This window comes from Bacillus rossius, chromosome 2 (assembly GCF_032445375.1).
Source record: "Bacillus rossius redtenbacheri isolate Brsri chromosome 2, Brsri_v3, whole genome shotgun sequence".
NCBI classification, from domain to species: Eukaryota; Metazoa; Arthropoda; class Insecta; order Phasmatodea; family Bacillidae; genus Bacillus; species Bacillus rossius.
In genome coordinates this window covers 37,816,977-37,841,661 of record NC_086331.1, presented here as the reverse complement: position 1 = coordinate 37,841,661, position 24,685 = coordinate 37,816,977, and the positions used below count along the sequence as shown (strand labels likewise).

Below are 24,685 nucleotides of genomic sequence, written 5' to 3'. Positions count from 1 at the left end.
AAGTCTCAAGAACAAGCAATTACACGTCTTATGCACCAGAAGAAACAAACTAGGTGATCCGTACACCGTCGACGTCAGTAACAAAACTGAGCGTCCTGCTGTCTAGGACTCGCTTATATACATGCACCGTATGGAATAATACGCTAGTCAAACCAAGAACATTTTACTAAAATACTAGAGTCAAAACAACATTAAAAAAATAGAAGCACCATCAAAAAAAAGGAAGCACACTTGGAAGCACCTTCAAAAAAGGAAAAAAAAAATTGGAAGCACCATCAAAAAAAGGAAGCACACTTGGAAGCACCTTCAAAAAAGGAAAAAAAAATTGGAAGCACCGACTACGAAAAGGCAGCACATTTGGAAGCACCGACTACTTAAAGGCAGCACATTTGGCAGCACCGACAACGAAAAGGCAGCACATTTGGCAGCACCGACAACGAAAAGGCAGCACATTTGGAAGCACCGACAACGCAAAGGCAGCACATTTGGAAGCACCGACTACGAAAAGGCAGCACATTTGGAAGCACCGCCTACGAAAAGGCAGCACATTTGGAAGCACCGACAACGAAAAGGCAGCACATTTGGAAGCACCGACAACGAAAAGGCAGCACATTTGGAAGCACCGACTACGAAAAGGCAGCACATTTGGAAGCACCGACTACGAAAAGGCAGCACATTTGGAAGCACCGACAACGAAAAGGCAGCACATTTGGCAGCACCGACAACGAAAAGGCAGCACATTTGGCAGCACCGACAACGAAAAGGCAGCACATTTGGAAGCACCGACAACGCAAAGGCAGCACATTTGGAAGCACCGACTACGAAAAGGCAGCACATTTGGAAGCACCGCCTACGAAAAGGCAGCACATTTGGAAGCACCGACAACGAAAAGGCAGCACATTTGGAAGCACCGACAACGAAAAGGCAGCACATTTGGATGCACCGACTACGAAAAGGCAGCACATTTGGAAGCACCGACAACGAAAAGGCAGCACATTTGGAAGCACCGACAACGAAAAGGCAGCACATTTGGAAGCACCGACTACGAAAAGGCAGCACATTTGGAAGCACCGACTACGAAAAGGCAGCACATTTGGAAGCACCATCATCGAAAAGGCAGCACATTTGGAAGCTCCATCATCAAAAAAAAAAAAAAGGCAACAAGGAAGCACAAGTTACGGGATCTAAGTCTTAGAAATCAGAATACAAGAAATAAAAACATTAAATTCTTATAATTTAAATTGTTTATTTTATTGCTTTACATTATACAAATGCAAGTAAAACAAGCCATTATTGTATGTAGCCAGCATTCCTCAGTTCCTTGAGTATGAAGGATATTTCTTTGATGCACGAATAGTTTCCTGCACAAAGCGAACCATGTAGAAGTCTTAACCGGTCAACCAATATGTTTGGATCTTTCCATGATGTGTAATCAATCTCTTCTACCACCATCTTCCTTGCACCTTTATAAATATTATGATCTCTGGTGTCTTCCGTTTTACCACCAACCTCAGGGTAACTTCCATGTTTGAGACGGTGATCATCACAAGCTTGATCAGATTTATTTAATATATCACGTCGTTTCCACCGTTTCGGTCTCAGGACACCGCCACATTCTTCGATCTTGGCAGCTTTAGGTGTTTCATCATAGTCTATGTCTTTGTCAACAGCCTCAGAGTCACTGTAACAATCACCGTAGAAGGAATCGTCTTCACCCAATTTTCCGTAATATTTCGATGTTGATGATGTTGAAGCGTCTTCATCGTCTTCATGCTTCCTTTTTAGGAGTCCATCATTTTTACAAAGTAGGAAAGATCTACTTGAATTCGGCTGGAATATATTCTCACTTTTCACGTTAAGGATTCTTCCATTGTCTTCATTCTTCCGTAAATCATCAACCTCCTTCAATTTAAGTTCTTTGTCGAGATCGGAAGAGCCAAGAAAATTATTGTGGTAATGCAGATCACTCTTTCTTAGGATGGTAGATTCATCGTTGTCCTCTAGCTTGTACGCAGGCTTGGCGCTACAAGTTCTTCCATGTCTTTTTAGGCTCTCTCTCCGCGTAAACGACTTGCTACATCGAACACAACTTATCATATTGCGCAGTGGATTTTTAACACAGTCATTCTTCTCGTGTTGTCTTTTATTCTTTCTCAAGATAAAATCTTTACTGCAAAACTTACACCTATGTTCTTTCGATACAGCGTCAGATCCCAAATCAGAATTCATATTAGTTACTGAGACTAATACCAGATACCAATTGAGTGTTTTAAATTAGATTCAATACTTAAATAGAAATTTTTTCATATTTCATCAGCGAGAATTAATATATCTCCTGCAAAAGTACTTTATGCATGTAGTTCTGCTTTTCAACAACAGATGTCGCCACATGTTGCTTGCAGGTAAATAATATTTAGTTATTTTATGCGGGATGCGGGATGCTCACTAACGATCGCAAAAGAAGGATGGCTTCGCTAGACTCCAAGGAAAAGGAAGTTCGTCTTGCATGTTGGTGCTCCACAGATGTCTCATGGCATAATATTAATTTGACTGAGTAATGATATGTGTTAATTCCACCTTATAAAAATATTGCAAGTTTTGATTTAGTAGCAGAAATTATCGAATTAAATGTAACTCCAAATAAAATGACATGTCTCATTAGTCAAAAAAAAATCCATGCAGAGAGCGGTTTCTCAGAATAGTCAGAAACACTTGAAGAAACCACAGGAATGATTGCAAGAACACGAGAAAACCATCAAAATATTGACAAGAATATTCAGGAGCACACGGAGAAAACCACCATAATATTGACAAGAATAATCGGAAGCACACGGAGAAAACCGCCACAAGTTTTCTTTGTTATCATAAAATTACAGAAAAAAATCAAAAATAAAAAAACACAACAAATTCAAAAACTGATTCTGGCTTGGACTAGAACTCTATCTTTGCTCAACAATGAGAAGTTCACAAGCTAGCATAATCAGTTTTTGAATTTGTTGTGTTTTTTTATTTTTGATTTTTTTCTGTAATTTTATGATAACAAAGAAAACTTGTGGCGGTTTTCTCCGTGTGCTTCCGATTATTCTTGTCAATATTATGGTGGTTTTCTCCGTGTGCTCCTGAATATTCTTGTCAATATTTTGATGGTTTTCTCGTGTTCTTGCAATCATTCCTGTGGTTTCTTCAAGTGTTTCTGACTATTCTGAGAAACCGCTCTCTGCATGGATTTTTTTTTGACTAATGAGACATGTCATTTTATTTGGAGTTACATTTAATTCGATAATTTCTGCTACTAAATCAAAACTTGCAATATTTTTATAAGGTGGAATTAACACATATCATTACTCAGTCAAATTAATATTATGCCATGAGACATCTGTGGAGCACCAACATGCAAGACGAACTTCCTTTTCCTTGGAGTCTAGCGAAGCCATCCTTCTTTTGCGATCGTTAGTGAGCATCCCGCATCCCGCATAAAATAACTAAATATTATTTACCTGCAAGCAACATGTGGCGACATCTGTTGTTGAAAAGCAGAACTACATGCATAAAGTACTTTTGCAGGAGATATATTAATTCTCGCTGATGAAATATGAAAAAATTTCTATTTAAGTATTGAATCTAATTTAAAACACTCAATTGGTATCTGGTATTAGTCTCAGTAACTAATATGAATTCTGATTTGGGATCTGACGCTGTATCGAAAGAACATAGGTGTAAGTTTTGCAGTAAAGATTTTATCTTGAGAAAGAATAAAAGACAACACGAGAAGAATGACTGTGTTAAAAATCCACTGCGCAATATGATAAGTTGTGTTCGATGTAGCAAGTCGTTTACGCGGAGAGAGAGCCTAAAAAGACATGGAAGAACTTGTAGCGCCAAGCCTGCGTACAAGCTAGAGGACAACGATGAATCTACCATCCTAAGGAAGAGTGATCTGCATTACCACAATAATTTTCTTGGCTCTTCCGATCTCGACAAAGAACTTAAATTGAAGGAGGTTGATGATTTACGGAAGAATGAAGACAATGGAAGAATCCTTAACGTGAAAAGTGAGAATATATTCCAGCCGAATTCAAGTAGATCTTTCCTACTTTGTAAAAATGATGGACTCCTAAAAAGGAAGCATGAAGACGATGAAGACGCTTCAACATCATCAACATCGAAATATTACGGAAAATTGGGTGAAGACGATTCCTTCTACGGTGATTGTTACAGTGACTCTGAGGCTGTTGACAAAGACATAGACTATGATGAAACACCTAAAGCTGCCAAGATCGAAGAATGTGGCGGTGTCCTGAGACCGAAACGGTGGAAACGACGTGATATATTAAATAAATCTGATCAAGCTTGTGATGATCACCGTCTCAAACATGGAAGTTACCCTGAGGTTGGTGGTAAAACGGAAGACACCAGAGATCATAATATTTATAAAGGTGCAAGGAAGATGGTGGTAGAAGAGATTGATTACACATCATGGAAAGATCCAAACATATTGGTTGACCGGTTAAGACTTCTACATGGTTCGCTTTGTGCAGGAAACTATTCGTGCATCAAAGAAATATCCTTCATACTCAAGGAACTGAGGAATGCTGGCTACATACAATAATGGCTTGTTTTACTTGCATTTGTATAATGTAAAGCAATAAAATAAACAATTTAAATTATAAGAATTTAATGTTTTTATTTCTTGTATTCTGATTTCTAAGACTTAGATCCCGTAACTTGTGCTTCCTTGTTGCCTTTTTTTTTTTTTTGATGATGGAGCTTCCAAATGTGCTGCCTTTTCGATGATGGTGCTTCCAAATGTGCTGCCTTTTCGTAGTCGGTGCTTCCAAATGTGCTGCCTTTTCGTAGTCGGTGCTTCCAAATGTGCTGCCTTTTCGTTGTCGGTGCTTCCAAATGTGCTGCCTTTTCGTTGTCGGTGCTTCCAAATGTGCTGCCTTTTCGTAGGCGGTGCTTCCAAATGTGCTGCCTTTTCGTAGTCGGTGCTTCCAAATGTGCTGCCTTTGCGTTGTCGGTGCTTCCAAATGTGCTGCCTTTTCGTTGTCGGTGCTGCCAAATGTGCTGCCTTTTCGTTGTCGGTGCTGCCAAATGTGCTGCCTTTAAGTAGTCGGTGCTGCCAAATGTGCTGCCTTTTCGTTGTCGGTGTTTCCAAATGTGCTGCCTTTTCGTAGTCGGTGCTTCCAAATGTGCTGCCTTTTCGTAGTCGGTGCTTCCAAATGTGCTGCCTTTTCGTTGTCGGTGCTTCCAAATGTGCTGCCTTTTCGTTGTCGGTGCTTCCAAATGTGCTGCCTTTTCGTAGGCGGTGCTTCCAAATGTGCTGCCTTTTCGTAGTCGGTGCTTCCAAATGTGCTGCCTTTGCGTTGTCGGTGCTTCCAAATGTGCTGCCTTTTCGTTGTCGGTGCTGCCAAATGTGCTGCCTTTTCGTTGTCGGTGCTGCCAAATGTGCTGCCTTTTCGTTGTCGGTGCTTCCAAATGTGCTGCCTTTTCGTAGTCGGTGCTTCCAAATGTGCTGCCTTTTCGTAGTCGGTGCTTCCAAATGTGCTGCCTTTTCGTTGTCGGTGCTTCCAAATGTGCTGCCTTTTCGTTGTCGGTGCTTCCAAATGTGCTGCCTTTTCGTAGGCGGTGCTTCCAAATGTGCTGCCTTTTCGTAGTCGGTGCTTCCAAATGTGCTGCCTTTGCGTTGTCGGTGCTTCCAAATGTGCTGCCTTTTCGTTGTCGGTGCTGCCAAATGTGCTGCCTTTTCGTTGTCGGTGCTGCCAAATGTGCTGCCTTTAAGTAGTCGGTGCTTCCAAATGTGCTGCCTTTTCGTAGTCGGTGCTTCCAATTTTTTTTTCCTTTTTTGAAGGTGCTTCCAAGTGTGCTTCCATTTTTTTGATGGTGCTTCCAATTTTTTTTTTCCTTTTTTGAAGGTGCTTCCAAGTGTGCTTCCTTTTTTTTGATGGTGCTTCTATTTTTTTAATGTTGTTTTGACTCTAGTATTTTAGTAAAATGTTCTTGGTTTGACTAGCGTATTATTCCATATGGTGCATGTATATAAGCGAGTCCTAGACAGCAGGACGCTCAGTTTTGTTACTGACGTCGACGGTGTACGGATCACCTCGTTTGTTTCTTCTGGTGCATAAGACGTGTAATTGCTTGTTCTTGAGACTTCGATGGCATCTTTGCCGACTTTAACGTCGTACTCGATGGAGGATGTACCATCGACTACGGGAACCATGACGTCGGCGCCGACGATGTTGGAGCAGATCCCGTTGGCAACGCCTCTGACAACACTGGAGGAGACTTCGATATGTGCTGTTCCACCATTAGCTGAAGTTTCATCAGCATTGAATACTTCAATTAATGAAGAGCGTACTTCGCATCAGTGCAAATACTGTGGTGTATCATTTACTATCACCTCAAATGCTCGCAGACATGAAAGAAGCTGTTGTTCTTATAATGTTCAAAGAATACAATTTCAGTGCAATAAGTGCAATAAACTAATTTCACGTCTCGATAGCTTACATCGTCATTATAAAAAATGCTCCGAGACGTATAATGAACATGGTTATTGATTTGACTCATGTGTTGTACCGGCTAATGAGACTATATAAGTGATATGAACTTCAGTCCGTCTCTGGCTGCGGTGATGACCGGATCGGATAGACATTTAAAGTCATGTAAAAGGCTTAGTCCGTACAATAAGAAGACTGTTTGAATCGAGGAATCCAAAAGGCTTTAGTAATTTGTCAGTGTTTTTTTTTTTGTACTTGTAGTAGTGTATTGAATTTATGTAATAAAATTTTTTTAAAAGAACTTGTGGTGTTTTTATTTTCTCAAACCTAACACTTTTTTAGTATTTTTTTAAATTAAAGTTGTTTTGTATCGGCCAGGGATTGAACTAAGGACCTAAGTCGATCCAATCAATCATTATATGGATTACAAATTTATTTAATGAATTTTGAACTTTTTCCCGAATCTCTAGCATTACAATTACGAATTTCCAATATGGTGGTCTTGTTGTCTGATAGGATGATGGTAGTAGATGATTTAAAGTCTCTTTACGAATGTTGAACATGGTTTATTGAAATTATTATTTTTTACATAAAATTAAACATTATTGCATCGATCGGGTATCGTACCGAGGACAGGAATCGATCGAATCAATATGTAAGTTAATGAGTGATTTATTTAATGAATTTTGGAACTTTTCCCGAATTTCTAGCTAAATAATTACGGATTTTCAAGATGGCGGCCAAATTTTAAGATGGTGGGTGTCACAGTACTAAATGATTACTGCACTCTAGCGGATAAGAACTAAACTAACATGCCGTCAGCGCACTCTCGCCGACGAAAACAAGATGGTGGTCTCCAGCAACGAAGACAAGATGGCGGACATGACATACTAGGTGACGATATATATGCTTTAAGAAAAGTGGTGGGAGTCAGTCTGCTAGCACCCACCTAGGGGGAAGGATCGGTCGCCATTTTTAATTTTTTTTGTACTCGACGGGTTCGAACCGAGGACTCCGAGCTCCGTGTCGTTAATGTATGATTTTTTAATTTTTTTATTAAAATTTTATTATTTAAATTTTTTTATAATTTAAAAAAAAATTTCATTAAATTCGGATAATAAATAAAAAAGTTAAAGATGGCGGCCGTAACATAAATTGCAACGGTGACGTCATCGTCCAATATGGTGGAAAACACAATGCCGGAATTTTCGAGAACACAATGACGTCATCCAAGATGGCGGATCCAAGATGGCTGATCCAAAATGGTCGCCGGGGTCAAGGTCAAGGTCAAAGGTCAAGGTCACAACCATCCAAGATGGCGGTCATAATCCTAGATGACGTCAGAGGCTTATCGGAGGCTGTAGACAAGGATGCTTAAGCCTCTTTTAGGAATTTGGGTTCTTTCTAGGGCAAAACGACTTTTGAGGATTTTCGAAATCCGAATTTTTGAATTGTGGAATTATTTGAGATTTTTTGGTGGAAATTTTTTTCAAAAAAATTGAAATTTGGACGATTTTTGAGGAATTTTGGGCAATTTTTGCCCAATTTTGGTCATTTTTGGCGATTTTTGAGGATCAAATTCCAGGTCAAACTTGTCCCGTTACGATGTGTCCCGTTACACTCCTCCAAGATGTCCGCCGTGACGTCACAATGTAAACAATCTTCAATCCTCCGCCTGGCGCCTGTCCCAGACTCCCCTATTATATACTACTTATGATATGTAGTTTTTCATGATTTATGACGTAATTTCACATAATTTTTTATTTTTAGTTTAGTCGGAAATTTTTTTACGTCTGTAATTTGTTTACTCTATGTGATTTAAGTATGCCTGGGTTCCAGGTACTAAGCAATTTAAGTAACGATAATGTTGTACTTTTACAGTATTTTTTTATTAAAAAATTTGTTAAATGTAATCCCTGTTTTAACACCTTTACAATGATAGCGTAGTACGCCACCTTGGTTGTAATATGGAGCGAAATAAGTAGGTCACGTAGCGCGACGCCTGAAGCATTTTATTGTGAAATTTAAGTAATTTGAGTACCTACTAGGAATGATTATCGTCCTAGAACAGTTTTCAGAGATGTGAAGCTACATTGTGTAGTAAAATAAAGTATTTTTGAAATATTAATCAAGAAATTTATATTAAGAGAATAGATGTGGTTAACCACTTTTAATAATTGTAGTTAGCTTTGCTGAAGCCAGCCTGCCTGAAGAGAATCTACGGTGATTTTTTAAGAGAATTTAATTTCGGTTTATATCGGATTCATAATTGAGAATATTTTCCAATTAATGAGAGGAGGTTGAATTTATTTTGCTATGATATTGACGATCCTACCAAGTCACAAAAGCTCTGATAGTGATGAGAAGAATTAATTGCTTTAACCTAGCCCCGGAGCAATATTATAGTCGACTTTATTTTGATTTAAAAACCCGAGATGTTTATATTACTTCCATAATTACGTCACAGAGATTTTTAATTCTGTTAATTGCTATAATACCTGTAAACCTGTGCTATTCGTTTTCTCTCCAATACATTAAAAGCATTGTAATAAATTAATTGCAATTATATTTCATTTATTATTACTGTAAATGGGAGATTTGGTTATTTCCCTTTAGTATAGCCGTGCAAAGCCGGGTCGGTCAGCTAGTAATATAATAATATAAAGATGGAGGTGTTTCGAGTACTATGGCACTGGTTCCCATTTTGAGAAGTCAATGTGTTTAGTGAGTAGGTGAAACTAAACGAAAGACAAACATTTTTACCGTCTGTTAATAAAAGTACATATATAGTTATTTAAATATGATAAAGAACCACTGAACTTCCTTTAACAGAGTTATACGCCAGCGACCGTATGTTACTGCGACGCCATTCAGATTTCACTCTAAATTTCTTTGAACTTTTGAGGCTAAGTTACAATGGAAACTACGTGGTTTTAGTTTTTTTAATCTTCGACACATTTGTGACTCTGAGTTCTAATATATTTACTTATATTGTATAAAACACTACATATTTTAACTTGAACAGTGAAAAAAAATGTTGTGATTATAATTTTTCTGTTTATATATTATCGCTGTTAAATCTCTTTACATTTTGGTTTTATTTAGCAAGAAAATATATTAGAACTCCGAGTCACAAAAGTGTCAAACAAGTTATGGTATTTTCATTCCATCACCTCTTATAAGGACCTCGCCAAAATACATAACATTATCATTTTACTATATATGGACCTTTCAAAAATGCGGAACTGTCATATAAGAGATGCACACTTTTAGATATTACCGAGCACTTATTTTTAATTCTGCATGGCAACGCTTAAAATTAACATTAAATTACGAAACATTTATTCTTAAGTTATTTTACAAGTAGACTTACCAAATCCTTAAGTACTTCATGTTGCACATATGTATTTCCACCAAGCACCCTTCTTACAAAAATTGAAGACACTGATATTAACGTAAGAATATTGTTTTGGTATTTTCAATATTATCTCCAACATGTCCAAGGTAATACCATCATCGTAGTCCGCATCACTATTTTATTACATGCTCTACTTAGTTTAAATACTAACAAGTGAAATGTTCAATATTTCTAGGAACGAACCGTGTTCTGGTGTAAACACGCATATTGAAATACAGCTTACTTTTTAATTCATATTATAATTTAATTGTTTAAAGCAAGCCTATGCAGCTTTCAAATTATAAAATGTTGCAAATTATTTTTAAATAAATTAGAACATGGATCGAAGTTATCTTGGTGTTTATATTTTCTTGGTAAACAACACAGAGTAAACTATAGCTGCCTGCAGTGTACCTTAACTACATCAATACTCTTTATAGCAGACACTTTCATTTCGTTCGTGACTGATTCATCTAGTTCGCTTCGGCATTGGGAATCGCGTTTGCAGGCCAAGTGTGGATGCATGGTTCATTGGCATCTGAAAAAAATTCGTCTTTGTTCGCATTCGTGTTGGAATTCGAGTTAGCCTGTCAAGTGTAGAGGTAGCATAACATATGCCCGTGTACTTCTGCCCCCTCCTTTTTTTCCACCGCTTTTTCGACACTCCTTTTAGGCCAGCGGCTGTCCTAAGCGCCTGGGTAGATAAAAAAATCAGTAAAATCATAAAAAGTGTAAATAAATTAAATGAGCTTAAATCTAGCACCAAATTTTGTTCTTGATAACCTATGTGGAATTTTGCTCGTCTGCCTCCACTATAACCACAGTTACTCTTCGGCAATCTGAATTACCAAGACCTATAATCCCATTTCCTACCTCGTCCATTCCTCTCTGTACTATGGTGATGACATTCATGCTATTCACTTTAGCAATACATAGACATGGAAAATTTGTGCTTACAGATACACCAGTTATGTAATGGGTAGAGACTGGAAAATTTTGCAAGTTCAGTTACAGGTCGGTTAGACTTTACCTTAATATGTTCAATGAATGCTCTGCAAGTTTTAAGCTGTTGTTGCTCAATTGCATTTCCGTTTTCACACAATCACTCAAAATGTGATTTTATCTAATTGTCTGTTGCGGTATTTGGCATTTGTTCATATGTCTACACAGCGTGCGAAAGAACTGAGATACGCCACTACATTTGCAAACTCAACATGATTGTACATGCTTTGAGAGTATAGATTGCCCTAAAATTAATATATGATATTTCGCGTACCTAGTTATAGGCTGTTATTATTAGTTAATTACTCATATTCACAGAAATGAGCTGTATAGCTGGCCTCAGGTATATCAATTATAAAATATGTAATAAACATTCAATATACAAGTAATTTTAATCATTGGTTATATTTTATATAAGGCAAGATAGGACCATGAAGAATCCTATCGTTTAATGAACTTATAAAACAGGTATTTTTCAATGCGTATTCAGCCTACCAGATTTTAACGAAAAAGTTTCTAATAGGCTATGTACGATTAGAAAATAACGAAATTTCCAACTAGGCATGTTTAATTATGAATATAAAAATTTAACAAAAAACAAAACACATACCATAGAAAATTCAGTGTAAAATATCATTTAAAAAATTATTATTTTCAGAATACGTATTTCTAAGCACTATAGTAAAATGAAATTAACAAAGGCTGTTATATTTCGCGAAAAAATACATTTCTTATTCATTATTGATGGAATTACGATTTTGACCGTGTAAAAAGTCTGAAAGCGAATCACGAAAGTTCGGTGCAAAAGTTACCGATTTCTGATTGGGCCAGAGAAAAAATTAAATTTTCGTGAGCAACAGCAACCATTGTCTAGAGAGACACTGCTGGTATGTGCGTATAGAATTGAAATATACAGTAAGCTCATGCTGTTTCAGAAAAAAAATCACGGGATACATAAATAAGTTGACTACACCACAAACATACTACCTATATACCTTAACACAAATATAATTCACTTCTCTCAGTCTCGTAACATATTTAAATTATGGTATGCAGTATGATCGTAGTAACAAGCCTATTATGTTTCATTTCACAATAGATTCATAAATCCTAACAGAAAAAATGTAATTAGTAAAACGATCAGCTTTTAGATTGTAAGATACTTCTGGGTTATTTTACATTACGATAAATACTATGCGGTATCGCAAAGTAAAATAATGAGGCCAGCCGGCCTGCTATTTATATATATATTTTTATTTTTTTATTCTTCAAGTGCAAAATTTATTTAACTAAGTTAGGAAAACACATACACCACAAATTTCTTGCCGTTCGGGTTTATAACAGTGATATTTTCTAAACCAAGAACAATGTAGTCCGAGGTTTGAGTGCATGTATACAGCTGTTCACATAAACGTTTTAGTGCAAGAAGTACTCAATTATGAAAATTAATGAATTTATGTTTATAACAGGTTATAAATTAACTTCCGTTAATTTCTACTCACTTAAGTAATTCATGTCCAGGGAAACTTTATACTATAAAATTTTATTATTAATAAAAATGGTGTTTGTTTGGTTATAGTGTCGTGCTACTTTTGTACGATGCTGTCTGCAATTTCCATGGATTGCCGAATCTCTGTTGCGATAACAGTTTTTACTAGCACATTCTATTAAATAAATATGAATCATGTGCTACAGCAAAATCATGGATATATATGAAAATTAAAATAAAATGTATACCTTCAAACAAAGCTCATGCCTTAAAATAAAATTAGTTATGTGAATCTAATATATTAAACTGAACTAGTATTATAAACAATTATTACTTATAAACATTATAATATAATCAATTTACATTTTAAGCATATTCATAAAATTGCTTTCCTTTGTACTTATACGCAGCCTTGTGACCGGAAATTAAACCAGTATATTCATTGTTTTAATTATGACTAGTAGCGCCACCTGTTATGATTAAACTGAACTAAATGATCGTTTACTTGCGCTTAACATTTTGTAACGAGATATACTACTAGTCACTCCATCTATGCGCCAAATGTGAACGAAGTATTATTCTGAATATTTTAGAGATTAAATTTATGTATCCAAATGTCGTTTTGCCTAAATTCGTTTTGCCTAAAGTCGTTTTGCCTAAACTTGCAGAGCACCACTCCACATTCTCAGACAGTGATCAAACCTTACAGTCATTTTGCCTAAATTCTTTCTGCCTAAAGTCGTTTTGCCTAAAATTCTAGGCATCTCTTTAGCTTGCCCTACAGTCTTTTGCCTAAAGGCATTTCACCTAAAAGTCGTTTTGCCTAAATTCGTTTTGCCTAAAGTCGTTATGCCTAAAGTCGTTTTGCCTAAAATTATAATCGCCTGCTTAAGTTCCCTTAAAGTCGTTTTGCCTAAAATCGTAATGCCTAAAATTCGTTTTGCCTAAAGTCGTTTTGCCTAAAGTCATTTGGCTTAAAGTTAGTTTGCCTAAAGTCGTTTTGCCTAAAAGTCATTTTGCCTAAAGTCATTTCGCCTAAAGTCGTTTTACCTAAAGACATTTTGCCTAAAGAAAAGTTTAGGCTAAATGACTTTAGGCAAAACGACGTGTACTCGTAGTTCAGCACAAAACGTGAAAAACGAGAATTTTTTTATTATCTGCGCATGCACGATGTCAGTGACGTTCAAAAGAAAAAAAAGGGGGGTTGTCTGTAAAGTCGGTTTATGGACGATAATTTTACGTGATAACGTCATAAGAAAACATTGATGAAAAATTGCATACTTTTATGAATTGAATTTAATTATTATCACTGAATTATCATTATTTTGTATAATACAAAAAAGGAGTTAATTGAAAATTACAATTTTTTTCATTGAATACTAAATAAAATCAGTTGACTTTTTGTACGATCGTTTATATGAGATAATAATTTTTAGTCAAAATTGTAACATAACCTATTATTACTGCGCTCGCCGACCGATGCTGCTTTTTTTTAATAATCAAATAACAAATTATATCGCTTATCAAACTCTTAAAATGGAATAAATAATTACTTTTTTTCTGCAATTGTTGTAATAAACAATGGAAACCACATTTACTTTTCACTTCACTTTATAAACAGTTGACAAAATAGTTCACGTGTAGGTTGTGTGCTGCCGCTGTCTCTCTTCTACTCGGACGCATCGGCCGATGGAGTGGAAGAGAGATAGATGCGTCACAAGCCGATCGTGCCTCTCTATCGCTTGTTCCGCGCTCTCGCTTTCACGCTCGGCTCAGGCGGAACGTGACAATAAGTCATGTTTTTTCGTGCGTGCAGCCGGCGTTCATCGATTTATAAGACGTTATCACGTCAAAAACTGATGTACCAAACACCCGGTGACGTCGCCAGGATCGCCAACATATCAAACTAAGCGAACATAGTTTGGTGTGGCCAGTGACACTTGAGATGTAGCTGACTATAGAGCATGTCCCATTACTTAACGTCAAGCCGAGAACAGTTGATAGACCAGTAAATTACGGTTTTGATGTTTTTTTTTTAACCCCCTGCCCCCTTTGCACTATTTCATTAGTAACCGTGACTAAACGTTTTTGATACGCAATCATAAATAACCATACTATTGATAACAATTCAAAATAAAACCAAATATGCTATAATTTCTTATGGGGAAAAAAATATGGAAGACTTATACGGTAAAAAGTTTTTAATCGAATAAATTTTATGAGTCATTTAAAAAAAATGATTTCCTTGCTTAGCAAATTATTTGTTATTATAGCTTATCATAGCAAATAACTCGCTAAGTTAGTAAATTAATTTTTTTTACAGTTTGAATAGTCAGAGTTACCCGATTAAAAATAAGTTATGCAAATAAATTTTCCCCCCAAAAGTATAGTACCTATGTTTGATTTTATTTTGAGTGGTTATCAATGTTATGGTTATTTATGATTGCGCAGCAAATGTTTTAGTGATGGTGGCCGGTGCAGGGCAGGGGTTTAAAAAAGCTTGACGTGGGGTCGCGTGGGCAGACGGGCGCCAACACCAACCAGTGCCTGCTGAGCGGCTCGAGCGCGGCCACGGCGGGCAGCAGCGGGCTGCAGCTGCAGGCGGGTGCGCTGTACGGCGAGAAGGAGTGCCTGAGCGGCCCCACGGCGGCCGCCTACCCGCCGCTGTACGTGCGGCCGCCCGGCGACCCGGTGACCCGGCCGTCCGTCAGCCGGCCGGCGCTGCACCCGCTGGAGCCCGGCGAGGTGGCCGGCGGGCCCTACCCCTGCCGCTACTCGCTCACCTACGAGAAGGTGGCCGGCGCCAACTACCCGGCCGCGCGCAGGTACCACCCGAGCTTCCAAGGTCGCAAGCTGAGAAGCTTAAGATGTACATCAAGTTCTGTCCCTGCCCGAACACGCCCGAATATTCACCTTCGGCCAACCTCGGGATTTGTTTTATTTTTGCGCAGGAAAATGAATTCAAGTATAAACAGTGGTCGGTTAGGTTATCTACATTAAAACACTTTAAAACACTATGAACGGTTAGTTAGATAAGTATAGCTACATTAAAATAAACAGAGAAATATAAATATATATAAACCCGAGGTTGGCCGAAGGTGAATATTTGGGCGTGTTCGGGCAGGAACAGAACTTGATGTACATCTTAGGCTTCCCTCCTAAGCTGTCTTTCGCATTTACAATTGAATAATTAATAACATGTTTTGTGCAGGAAATTAAATTTAAGAATTAAATAATGTACATAAATTATTATTTAATATTATTTTAAGTTAAATGTGGATTTTTCACGATAACCTGACCACTTCTATAATAAACGAAGAAAATTAAATTAGCAGGTATGATTTAGTCCATAATGTTAAGAAGAAATGTTTTTGAAACGAAAAACAAACCCTTCAGCGTTCTGAAATTATATAGAGCATCCTGGGAATACAGAAGTAGTGTGGCGTTTATTATCATTAATAATCTACTATGCGAGACAGATAGTAATCTAGAGACTCCGTTCAAGCTTAAAAGAAAAAGCCGTTGACAATGCATTCCAACGTCACGCACTTTCGATCACGTTACTTCATTGGCAGATTCACAGATGGCAGTGTAGTTGGTGACAGTATGCTGGAACAGAAAAATAAATTTGAGTTTACAGTCTTTCAAATATATGGTAGTTGGTTCCAAGATTGGTCATTACTTTAAAAGAGTCCTTGTTGAACACTTGTGAAAAGAATGAGTGATCGGTAGGGACCGGAAAAATTCGTGGATTCATTTCGCGATAGGCTACAATTCAAATACATGTACCTTTGCGCTGATTCTGTGATTGGCCCACAGTTTATATATGTAGTGGACTCTGGGCCATTGAAAAACCATCACCCCCAAGAAGAATCAAATTACAGGCTACTCAGTCAAAGACATCCCACAATTCAGCAGCCAATGAACATGTGGCATTTTCCCAAATAAGCAGAGGATTGTGGATGCTAGCCTGAAGGTCAATTAACCAGCAAATTTTTCCAAACCCTAGTAATTGAGTAAATAAAGTTGCTACAGTGGGACAACAACCTACCTATAGGGAGTTCGAAAGTGTTCATCAGGATATTTCCAGCTCCTCCTCTAGGTATGTATTTACTCAATCACTCATTCTTTTTACTTATTTCCTCTTTTAAAAGACTCGCCCTTTACTTTGGCAGATAATGAATGGGTAGTTAAAACAGTAAATTTTGTTCAAATAACCCAGGTCTAAATAACATAAAGACTTGAATTGTCTTTCGAGTGTCTGTAAGTTTTGCAACACTATATGTTCTGATGCCACCAGAACATAACTATTCACAGCACACAATTCGTAGGTAAACGGTGCAAAAAAAAAATACTCTGGCATTTTCAAAATATGTTACGAATAGTAAAGCTTTCCAACACATTTAAATGTCAAGTAATAACAAGGAGTGATGATATAGGTATGACTAATGGTTTCGTGTTACGTGTGCCACTAGTGGTGCTAGTTAACATGTAAGATTAAACACTCAAAGTTTTGAACAACCATTAAAAGCTATACAGACGTATAATTTATAAATATAAATATATATATATAGGTATATAAAATTAGACACCAGTGAGAAAATTGTACGAGTGTTAATGTAAAAAAAAATTTTTTACAAACGCTCTCCATATTTTTGCCATTCAAGTACATCTGAGCTCTTTATAACTATAAGTACTACACGCCCAAGCCAACTGTGGTCCCGGGAAAAATTAGAACTACCCAAGGTCAGACGGACCCCTCCCTCCGCCATCATCCCTTCCGCCACACTGTCCCCTCCCTTTCCCTAGTCCGCCTCAAGGGTCGAAGCGCATGTCGCGGGTGGGACGGCAAGTAGAGTTGTTACCATAAGTCACGACACAGTGCGCGGATACGGGAGTATCGCTGTTCAAGTATTTCACGGATCCTTTGAAAGCGGAGCAAGGTTTCGAAGCGTGCGTGACTGTAATATAACGTGTATTGACAAATGACATCGGGCAGTACAACAAAACATAAAACTATACATAGCCAGTGCAGGGAAGTGATTAGCAATGTGATTGCATTTTGTGATCAGGAGAAGGCATCAGGCAAACTTACCCATCCATAATGTAATGCAACAAAGCGTGCGGCCGCAGCGACAGGGAAATCGAAAGGAACAATATGCAAAATTAGAAAAGAAAGTAAAGAAGCCGCTATCAGTGGGGGAATTTTGCGCACACCAGGAAAGAAAAGAAAAGCAAGTAGTAACAAGATATCGGTTGATAAGTTTGACCTTGGGGTAATACGGCGCACCGTACAAAAGTTTTATAAGGTGAAAGAAGAGGTTCCAACACTTAATAAGCTTCTTACAGTGTTACAAGAAGAAATAAATTTCCCTGGACGAAAAGAAGCTTTGAGAAAAATCCTGCATAAGTTGGGTTTCCGGTTCAAAAAATGCAAGAATAAAAGGAAAATATTAATGGAACACAATGATTGTTGCTTGTAGGGGCAATTATTTACGTCGAATGAAAGCAAATAAGCAGCTGGTGAAAAGAAAAAAAACAGTTGTGTACATTGACGAAACCTGGATTCACCCAACATACACAGTAAGCAAGTGTTGGCAAGACAACGAAACACCCGGTGTTTTGAAGAATGACAGCGCTGGTCAACGTTGGATAATCGTACATGCAGGTTGTGATCTAGGTTTCATTCCAGATGCATATCTTATTCTCAAGTCCAAAGGTAAAAGTGGCGATTATCACGACGAGATGAATTTCGCAAACTTTTCCAGATGGGTGCAAGACAAACTTATTCCAAATCTGCCTGCTAATTCGTTGGTTGTAATGGATAATGCCCCTTATCATTCCGTTCAGTTAAATAAGCCACCAACAGCCGGTACAAGAAAACAAGATATCATCCAATGGTAACAGAACAACAACATTCCGCATGACAATGATATGACAAAATGTGAACTCCTCCAGCTCGTTCATGGTCGACGTCCACCTCCCAGGTTTCGCATAGATGAGATGTTAGAAGAACATGGACATGAAGTAATAAGATTACCACCATACCACTGTGAGCTTAATGCTATTGAGTATGTATGGAACATTGTGAAATCACGTGTTGCTGAAAAAAATGTCGCTCAATCATCACGTACCATTGAAAACATCACAACAGAAGCAATCAATAGCGTCACCAAAGAAGAATGGCAAAATGCTATTTTACATGTAAAACATACAGAAGCAGAGTACTGGACAGGTGACTGTCTAATGGAGCACGAAATTGAGAAAATTGTTGTTAACTTTGGCGAGTCCAGCTCAGACAATGAATGGGACTTTTCGGACAACAGCAGCACATATTCCAATGGTAACATATCAGGAATTTAACTAAATGGCTGAGTGGGCGTTTGTTACGTGCACTATGCACGAAACTGTGTTGAAATGTTTCTTGCATTTTTTTCATTAATTAATCACACAAACAATATTTTCTTTGATTATAGGCAAATGTATACCGACATGTATGTTAAATATGGTGCTGAGTGAAATAATTATTATATCACAAACGGTACGATGTGATGCTGTGACATACTTTGGTACACATTGTGAAATCTTCGTAGACACTATGTTTCGCTGTTTCATACGACTGTACCTTCAGCTTATCACAACATTTCTTACTGCACGACTGCGCTTCATGGCCATCGTTTCATCCAGGTAATCATGCTTACATGTTGCGTACACTTATGAACGCATGTGCATACTCCTTGCTTCCACAGCTAACGGTATTCCCCTACTGCCAACCCCTCCTCATTCCCCACCCCTCTTTCACTTCGACACTAGCACTCCCCTAGTTTGGCGGTGTCAGAATATTACTTCCCAGGCATATTACAAAAAATATGCTATCTTCGACAGAAGTATGATAATCTATGTCCGGTGGTTGGAGTTCGAATGAAGTGTAAGGTGGCAGAGTCCGCCATTTTGATTTGGATTTTTACGTTACCCAGGCTATCTTGAATGAACTTGGCCAATACCATTGACATTGACTTTGACCTTTGACCTTGAACCTGGCTGCCCTCTCATATTCTGCCATCATGTTTTCGTCTGCTGGAGGCCGCGAACTTGGATTCCGTCATCTTTGTTTTTGGTGTTTGTTCCTAGAGAGCGCCAGCAGCTCTCTGTCTCATGCACATAAGCCCGATGTTCCACTACATCCTAATGTTATTATTGTCCTTAAAGACATATTTAATTAATATTTTATACAAAATACATTGAAAGCACTGTGATTGGAACCATCCAGGCTCGGACCTCTGGGATGGAAAACATACGCCATTAATCGCACGGCCATCGCGACAATTACCAGACAGATATTTACTTAAGGTTTGTAAAACTAACACAAATATTCGGGCTTATAATTTTTTTAATTTGAAATAATAATAAATATTATCACCAGTTCGAGACCAAGACACCATATTTTTTTTTTCAATACATGCTACCAGGAGCGATAGTTAACACACATTAACTACTAGAGAGTTTTGCCGCCATCTTGTTTTTCAGTAATTGATTAGAGGAATGATAGTTTCACGTAGTACAGAAGCCATCTGCTAGAGGTTGCATCCACCATATTGATTTAATGTTTACCCACTAGAGTGCAGTAATTATTTATTGTCAGGGCGTCCACCATCTTGTCGATCGTCTTGCCCGCCATTTTGAAAATCGGTAATTGTTTTAGAACGAAAATCATAAAAAAATTCATTAAAAAAATCACTTGTTAAAATAATGATTAATTCGATCGATTTATGTCCTTGGTTCGATACTTGAATGTTGCAAAAAACTAATTTAATTAAATATCACATTATTTTAACATAAAAGTGAGTAAAAGCGACTTAAGATTACTAAAAGCCAGCCACCATAAGCCGATAAGTCACCGATGTCATGAAAACTACTATTAGGATTTCATAGCAGCCATTTTGAATTATGACATCATTTTGCAATTTTCGTTACGGCCACCATCTTGAAAATACGTAATTATTATGGTATAAAATTAAGAAAAGTTACAAATATTTATAAATTTTTTATAAAAAATGTTTTGAAATTTTGAAGTTATAGCATCACATTCGCCATCTTAGAAATTCGTAAATAATTAAATAAAAAATCAGAAAATAATTTAAAAAATATAATAAATATTTCAACTTAGTATGTATAAAAGTTTTATTATAAATGCACTAGCGTCGTGGATCTCGGAGTCCTCGGTTCTAACTTGGCGAGAGCAAAAATAAAAGCGACAGAACCTTCCTCCATGGAAGCCAACGACTGACTGACCTCCCACCACGAACGCCAAAGTAGATATATCACCAGCTAGTATAATGTAATGTCCACCATTTTGTTTTCGTTCCCCAGGAGGACGCCATGTTAGATACTACATATTGTTTTCGTTTGCTAGAGGGCACTACCGACATGTTAGTGTAATTTTTATGCGCTAGAGTGCAGTAATTATTTATTGCAAGGGCACCCGCAATATTGTCGGCCATCTTAGGTGTTATCTTGGAAATCTGTATTTATTAATGTATAAATTCCAGAATAATTCCCTTATTCATCAATTAAATCACTTATTAAAATAACAATTGAGTTGATCTATTTCCGTTCTTGGTACAATGCTTCATCGATGCAAAAAATTTAATAATAGGTATAATAAAACTAATTCAATAATATATGACGAAAAATCCTAAAAAGCACCTTGTAACCTAGTCTACCAGCCTATAGTAAGCCGATGATGAAATATTGGCGGCCATCTAGAAAATTCGTAATAATTTAACTAGAATTTTGGAAAACGAAAATCGCAAAAAAATGGTCTATTATTGTAAGATTGACTCGATGGATTTCCGTTATTGTTCTGATTCTCGGCCAGGGATAAGAGTAACTAAAGCTTTAAATAAATTATAAATTATGTTTTTCTTTACCTAAGGTGGATATATAAATCAGGCTATGAAAAAGGACTCTATACAAGATAACTGTCTGACGAAATAAATACGTAGTCGCTGTGCCTACCATGGAAGTCAAATTTTTTGATATTTGGAATACATTCCAACCAGGTCTTGTACAATGTTAGGTATATAGGTAGGCAAAGTGCATGTGTACCTCTATTTCTGGCCATGAACAATGTAAGGCGTATAGATCAAACTTCTCCGGACCACAAGGCCTTCTTCATCGATAGTAAATATAACATACTTCAAACAGTCAGACAAAGACTGCAAACTATCGGACCAAAATCATCGTTAAAATCAATTACAAGAAATAAAACCAACGGACGGAACATGTTTTACGCTTACTAAAGAACAAATAGTCCCTGAAAAATATTTTATCAAGTCCAAGAGGTATTGAACCGTAAAATATTAAATGCTGACTACACATTTGGCTACGCACATTTAACGAAATGACACACATTCAACAAAAAAAGAATACATAATACACGCAATGGACACACGGTACACACAATGGACACGCAATGGACACACAGTACTCGAATTGGATAAGCAATGGACACACAGTGCACACACTGTAAACGCAATGGACACACAGTACACACACTGGACAAGCAACGGTCACACAGTAGGCGCAATGGACTCACATTACTCACGCAATGAACACATATTACACACACAATTGACACACAGTACACACAAAATGAACACACAATATTCACACAGGACACCAAATAGACCCGCAGTACACACACAATGGTAATGCAATTAACATACAGCACACAAAATGGACACGCAATGTACACGCAATGAACAATCAGTACACACACTGTTTATGCGATGGACACACAATACACTCACAGATTATACAAGAAAACATGCAATGCACACACCGAACATGTAATGAACATGCAATGAACATATTGAAAACGCAGTCGCGAGACATTCAGTCTTAGATACAAATCATATTTCCAGAAATAAAACAATCACTTTTAAAATGCAAAATATATTTTTTTTTCAATTTAATACTCTTGCAAGTAATATGTCTTCATTGTATGTAGCCAAATTCCTCCAGTTATTTGAGTATGAAGGTTACTTCGTTGAGGTGCGAATATTTTCCTGCACAAAGCGAAGCATATAGAAGTCTTAACCGGTCGGCCAATATTATTTTTTTTTAATTTGTATTTTTTAGTATTATTTTTTTTAAATTTATTATTAATTTTTTTTTGTATTTCACTGATTTTGATTTCGAAAACCGAGCATTAGTTTTCTCCGTGTGCTTCTGATTATTCCTGTTAATAATTTGTTGGTGTTCTCTGCTTTCTCCTGATTATTACTAGCAAGACTTCTGAAGCTTTTCTATATTGGTTCCTGATTATTGCTATCAAGACATCTGCTGATATTATACGAGTGTTTCTGGTTATTCCTGACGATACTTCTATGGGTTTCCTTCGAGTACTCCTGATTTTTTCTTGGCAAGACTTTTGGTGCTCTCTCTGTGTACTTCAGGTTATTTCTGATAAAACTATTGCTGCATGTATGTTTTGTAATGAGCAAGCAATTATACTCAGAGTAACTTTTAATTAATTAGTGAATTTCTATTATCAAATCAGCTCTTGCAATATATTTAATCACGTAGAATTCAGACAAAAAAATTCAATACCAGACAAGCAAGACGAGCTTCCTTCTCCTTGTTATCTAGCGAAACTCTCCTTCTCTTGCGATTATGAGTGAGCATACCGCATCCAACATAAAAAAAAATAATATTATTTGCCTCCACTAAACATCTGGCGACATATTTTGTTGAAAAGTAGAACTACTTGACATGAGTGTTTCAAAATTGAAAATAACTCTCGCTGATGAAATATTAAAAATTTATATTTAATTAAATGTTCCAACTTAAAAAATTTCTCAGTTTGCATCTGGCATTAGTTGCAGAAGCTAACATGAATCCCGGTCCTCTGCCTGCAGCTGAATCGGAAGGACACCACTGTAGAAACTGCAGAAAGAAATTTGTCCTAAGAAGGAATGCAAGATGTCTCAGAAAAATGATTTTGTTAGAAACCCGCTATGCAAAATTATAATCAATAATCGGTGTAGCAGGTTGTTTACACGAATTTATAGCTTCAAAAGACATGGCAGAACTTGTAAAGCCAAGCCCATTAACGAGAAAAGGATACCGATTAAGTCAATACACTAAGGAAGAGTGTGCTGCATGATGTTAATAATTTTCTTTGTCTTGAACGTGATTATATTCATAGCTATCCTAATCTCGACAAAGAACTTCAATTGAAGAATGCTGAACGTTTAAGGAAGACTGAATCCAATGGAAGTATCATTACAGTGATAAGTGGGAATACATTCAAGCACATTTCAAGTAGATCATTCATACTTTGAAAAAATGATGGTCACTTAAAAAGGAAGCTTTTAGACAGTAAAGAAGCTTCGACATCAACTATTTAGAATTCTTACAGTGATCCAGGTGAAGACGCTGACTTCTACGATGATGGTGACAGTGACTCAGAAACTGGTGACAAGACCAATCACTGTGATGAAGCACCTAAAGCTGACAATATCTAAGACTGTAATGAAGCCCTGAGATCAAAACAATGGAAACAACTTGATAAAACAAATTATTCTGATAAAGCTTATGGTGATCACTGGTTCGATTAAGAAAATGACCTTAAGGCTGATGTTAAAAGACAAGACACCAGAAATCTTAATAGTATTTATTACAAACATGCAAGAAAGATGATAGCAGCAGAAGAGATTTATTACGCACCATGGAAAGATCATAACATATTGGTCGACGGGTTAAGATTTCTACATGCTTCGCTATGAGCTGGAAACAATTCGCACCTCAACGAAGTAGCCTTCATACTCAAAGAACTGAGGGAAGCTGGCTACATACAATAATGACCTTTATTTAAAATTGAAAAAAATATATATATATTTTGCATTTTAAAAGTGAATGTTTTATTTCTCGAAATCTGATTTGTACCTAAGGCTGAGTTCTCGCGACTGCATTTTCAATATGTGATTTACATTTTCATTACATGTTTGGTATGTGCATTGCATGTTAATTGCGTGTTCGTTGTGTGTGTATTGCATCTCCATTGCATGTCCAGGGTGTTTTCTGTGCGTCCATTGCGTATTAATTAATTCCTTGTCCAGTGTGTGTACTGTGTGTTCATTGTGTGTCCTGTGTGTGTGTATGCACTGCATGTCCATTGCGTGATCTGTGTGTGTTTATTTGTGTTCATTGTGTGTTTAATGTGTCTATTGTGTGTGTATTATATGTTCATTGCGTGTGTAATGTGTGTCCATTGCATGTCCAGTGTGTGCA

The 24,685-nt window shown here is 37.1% G+C and overlaps 1 protein-coding gene across 1 annotated transcript in view; it reads left to right on the top strand.

Annotated features, from left to right (window-relative positions):
- Positions 1-24,685, top strand: part of LOC134528880 (uncharacterized) — a 530,965-nt gene that overhangs the window by 329,453 nt on the left and 176,827 nt on the right. Inside the window, exon 22 of the mRNA XM_063362546.1 lies at positions 14,912-15,213. Within this exon, the coding sequence (XP_063218616.1) occupies positions 14,912-15,213 (302 nt within the window). The remainder of the gene's footprint in view (positions 1-14,911; positions 15,214-24,685) is intronic.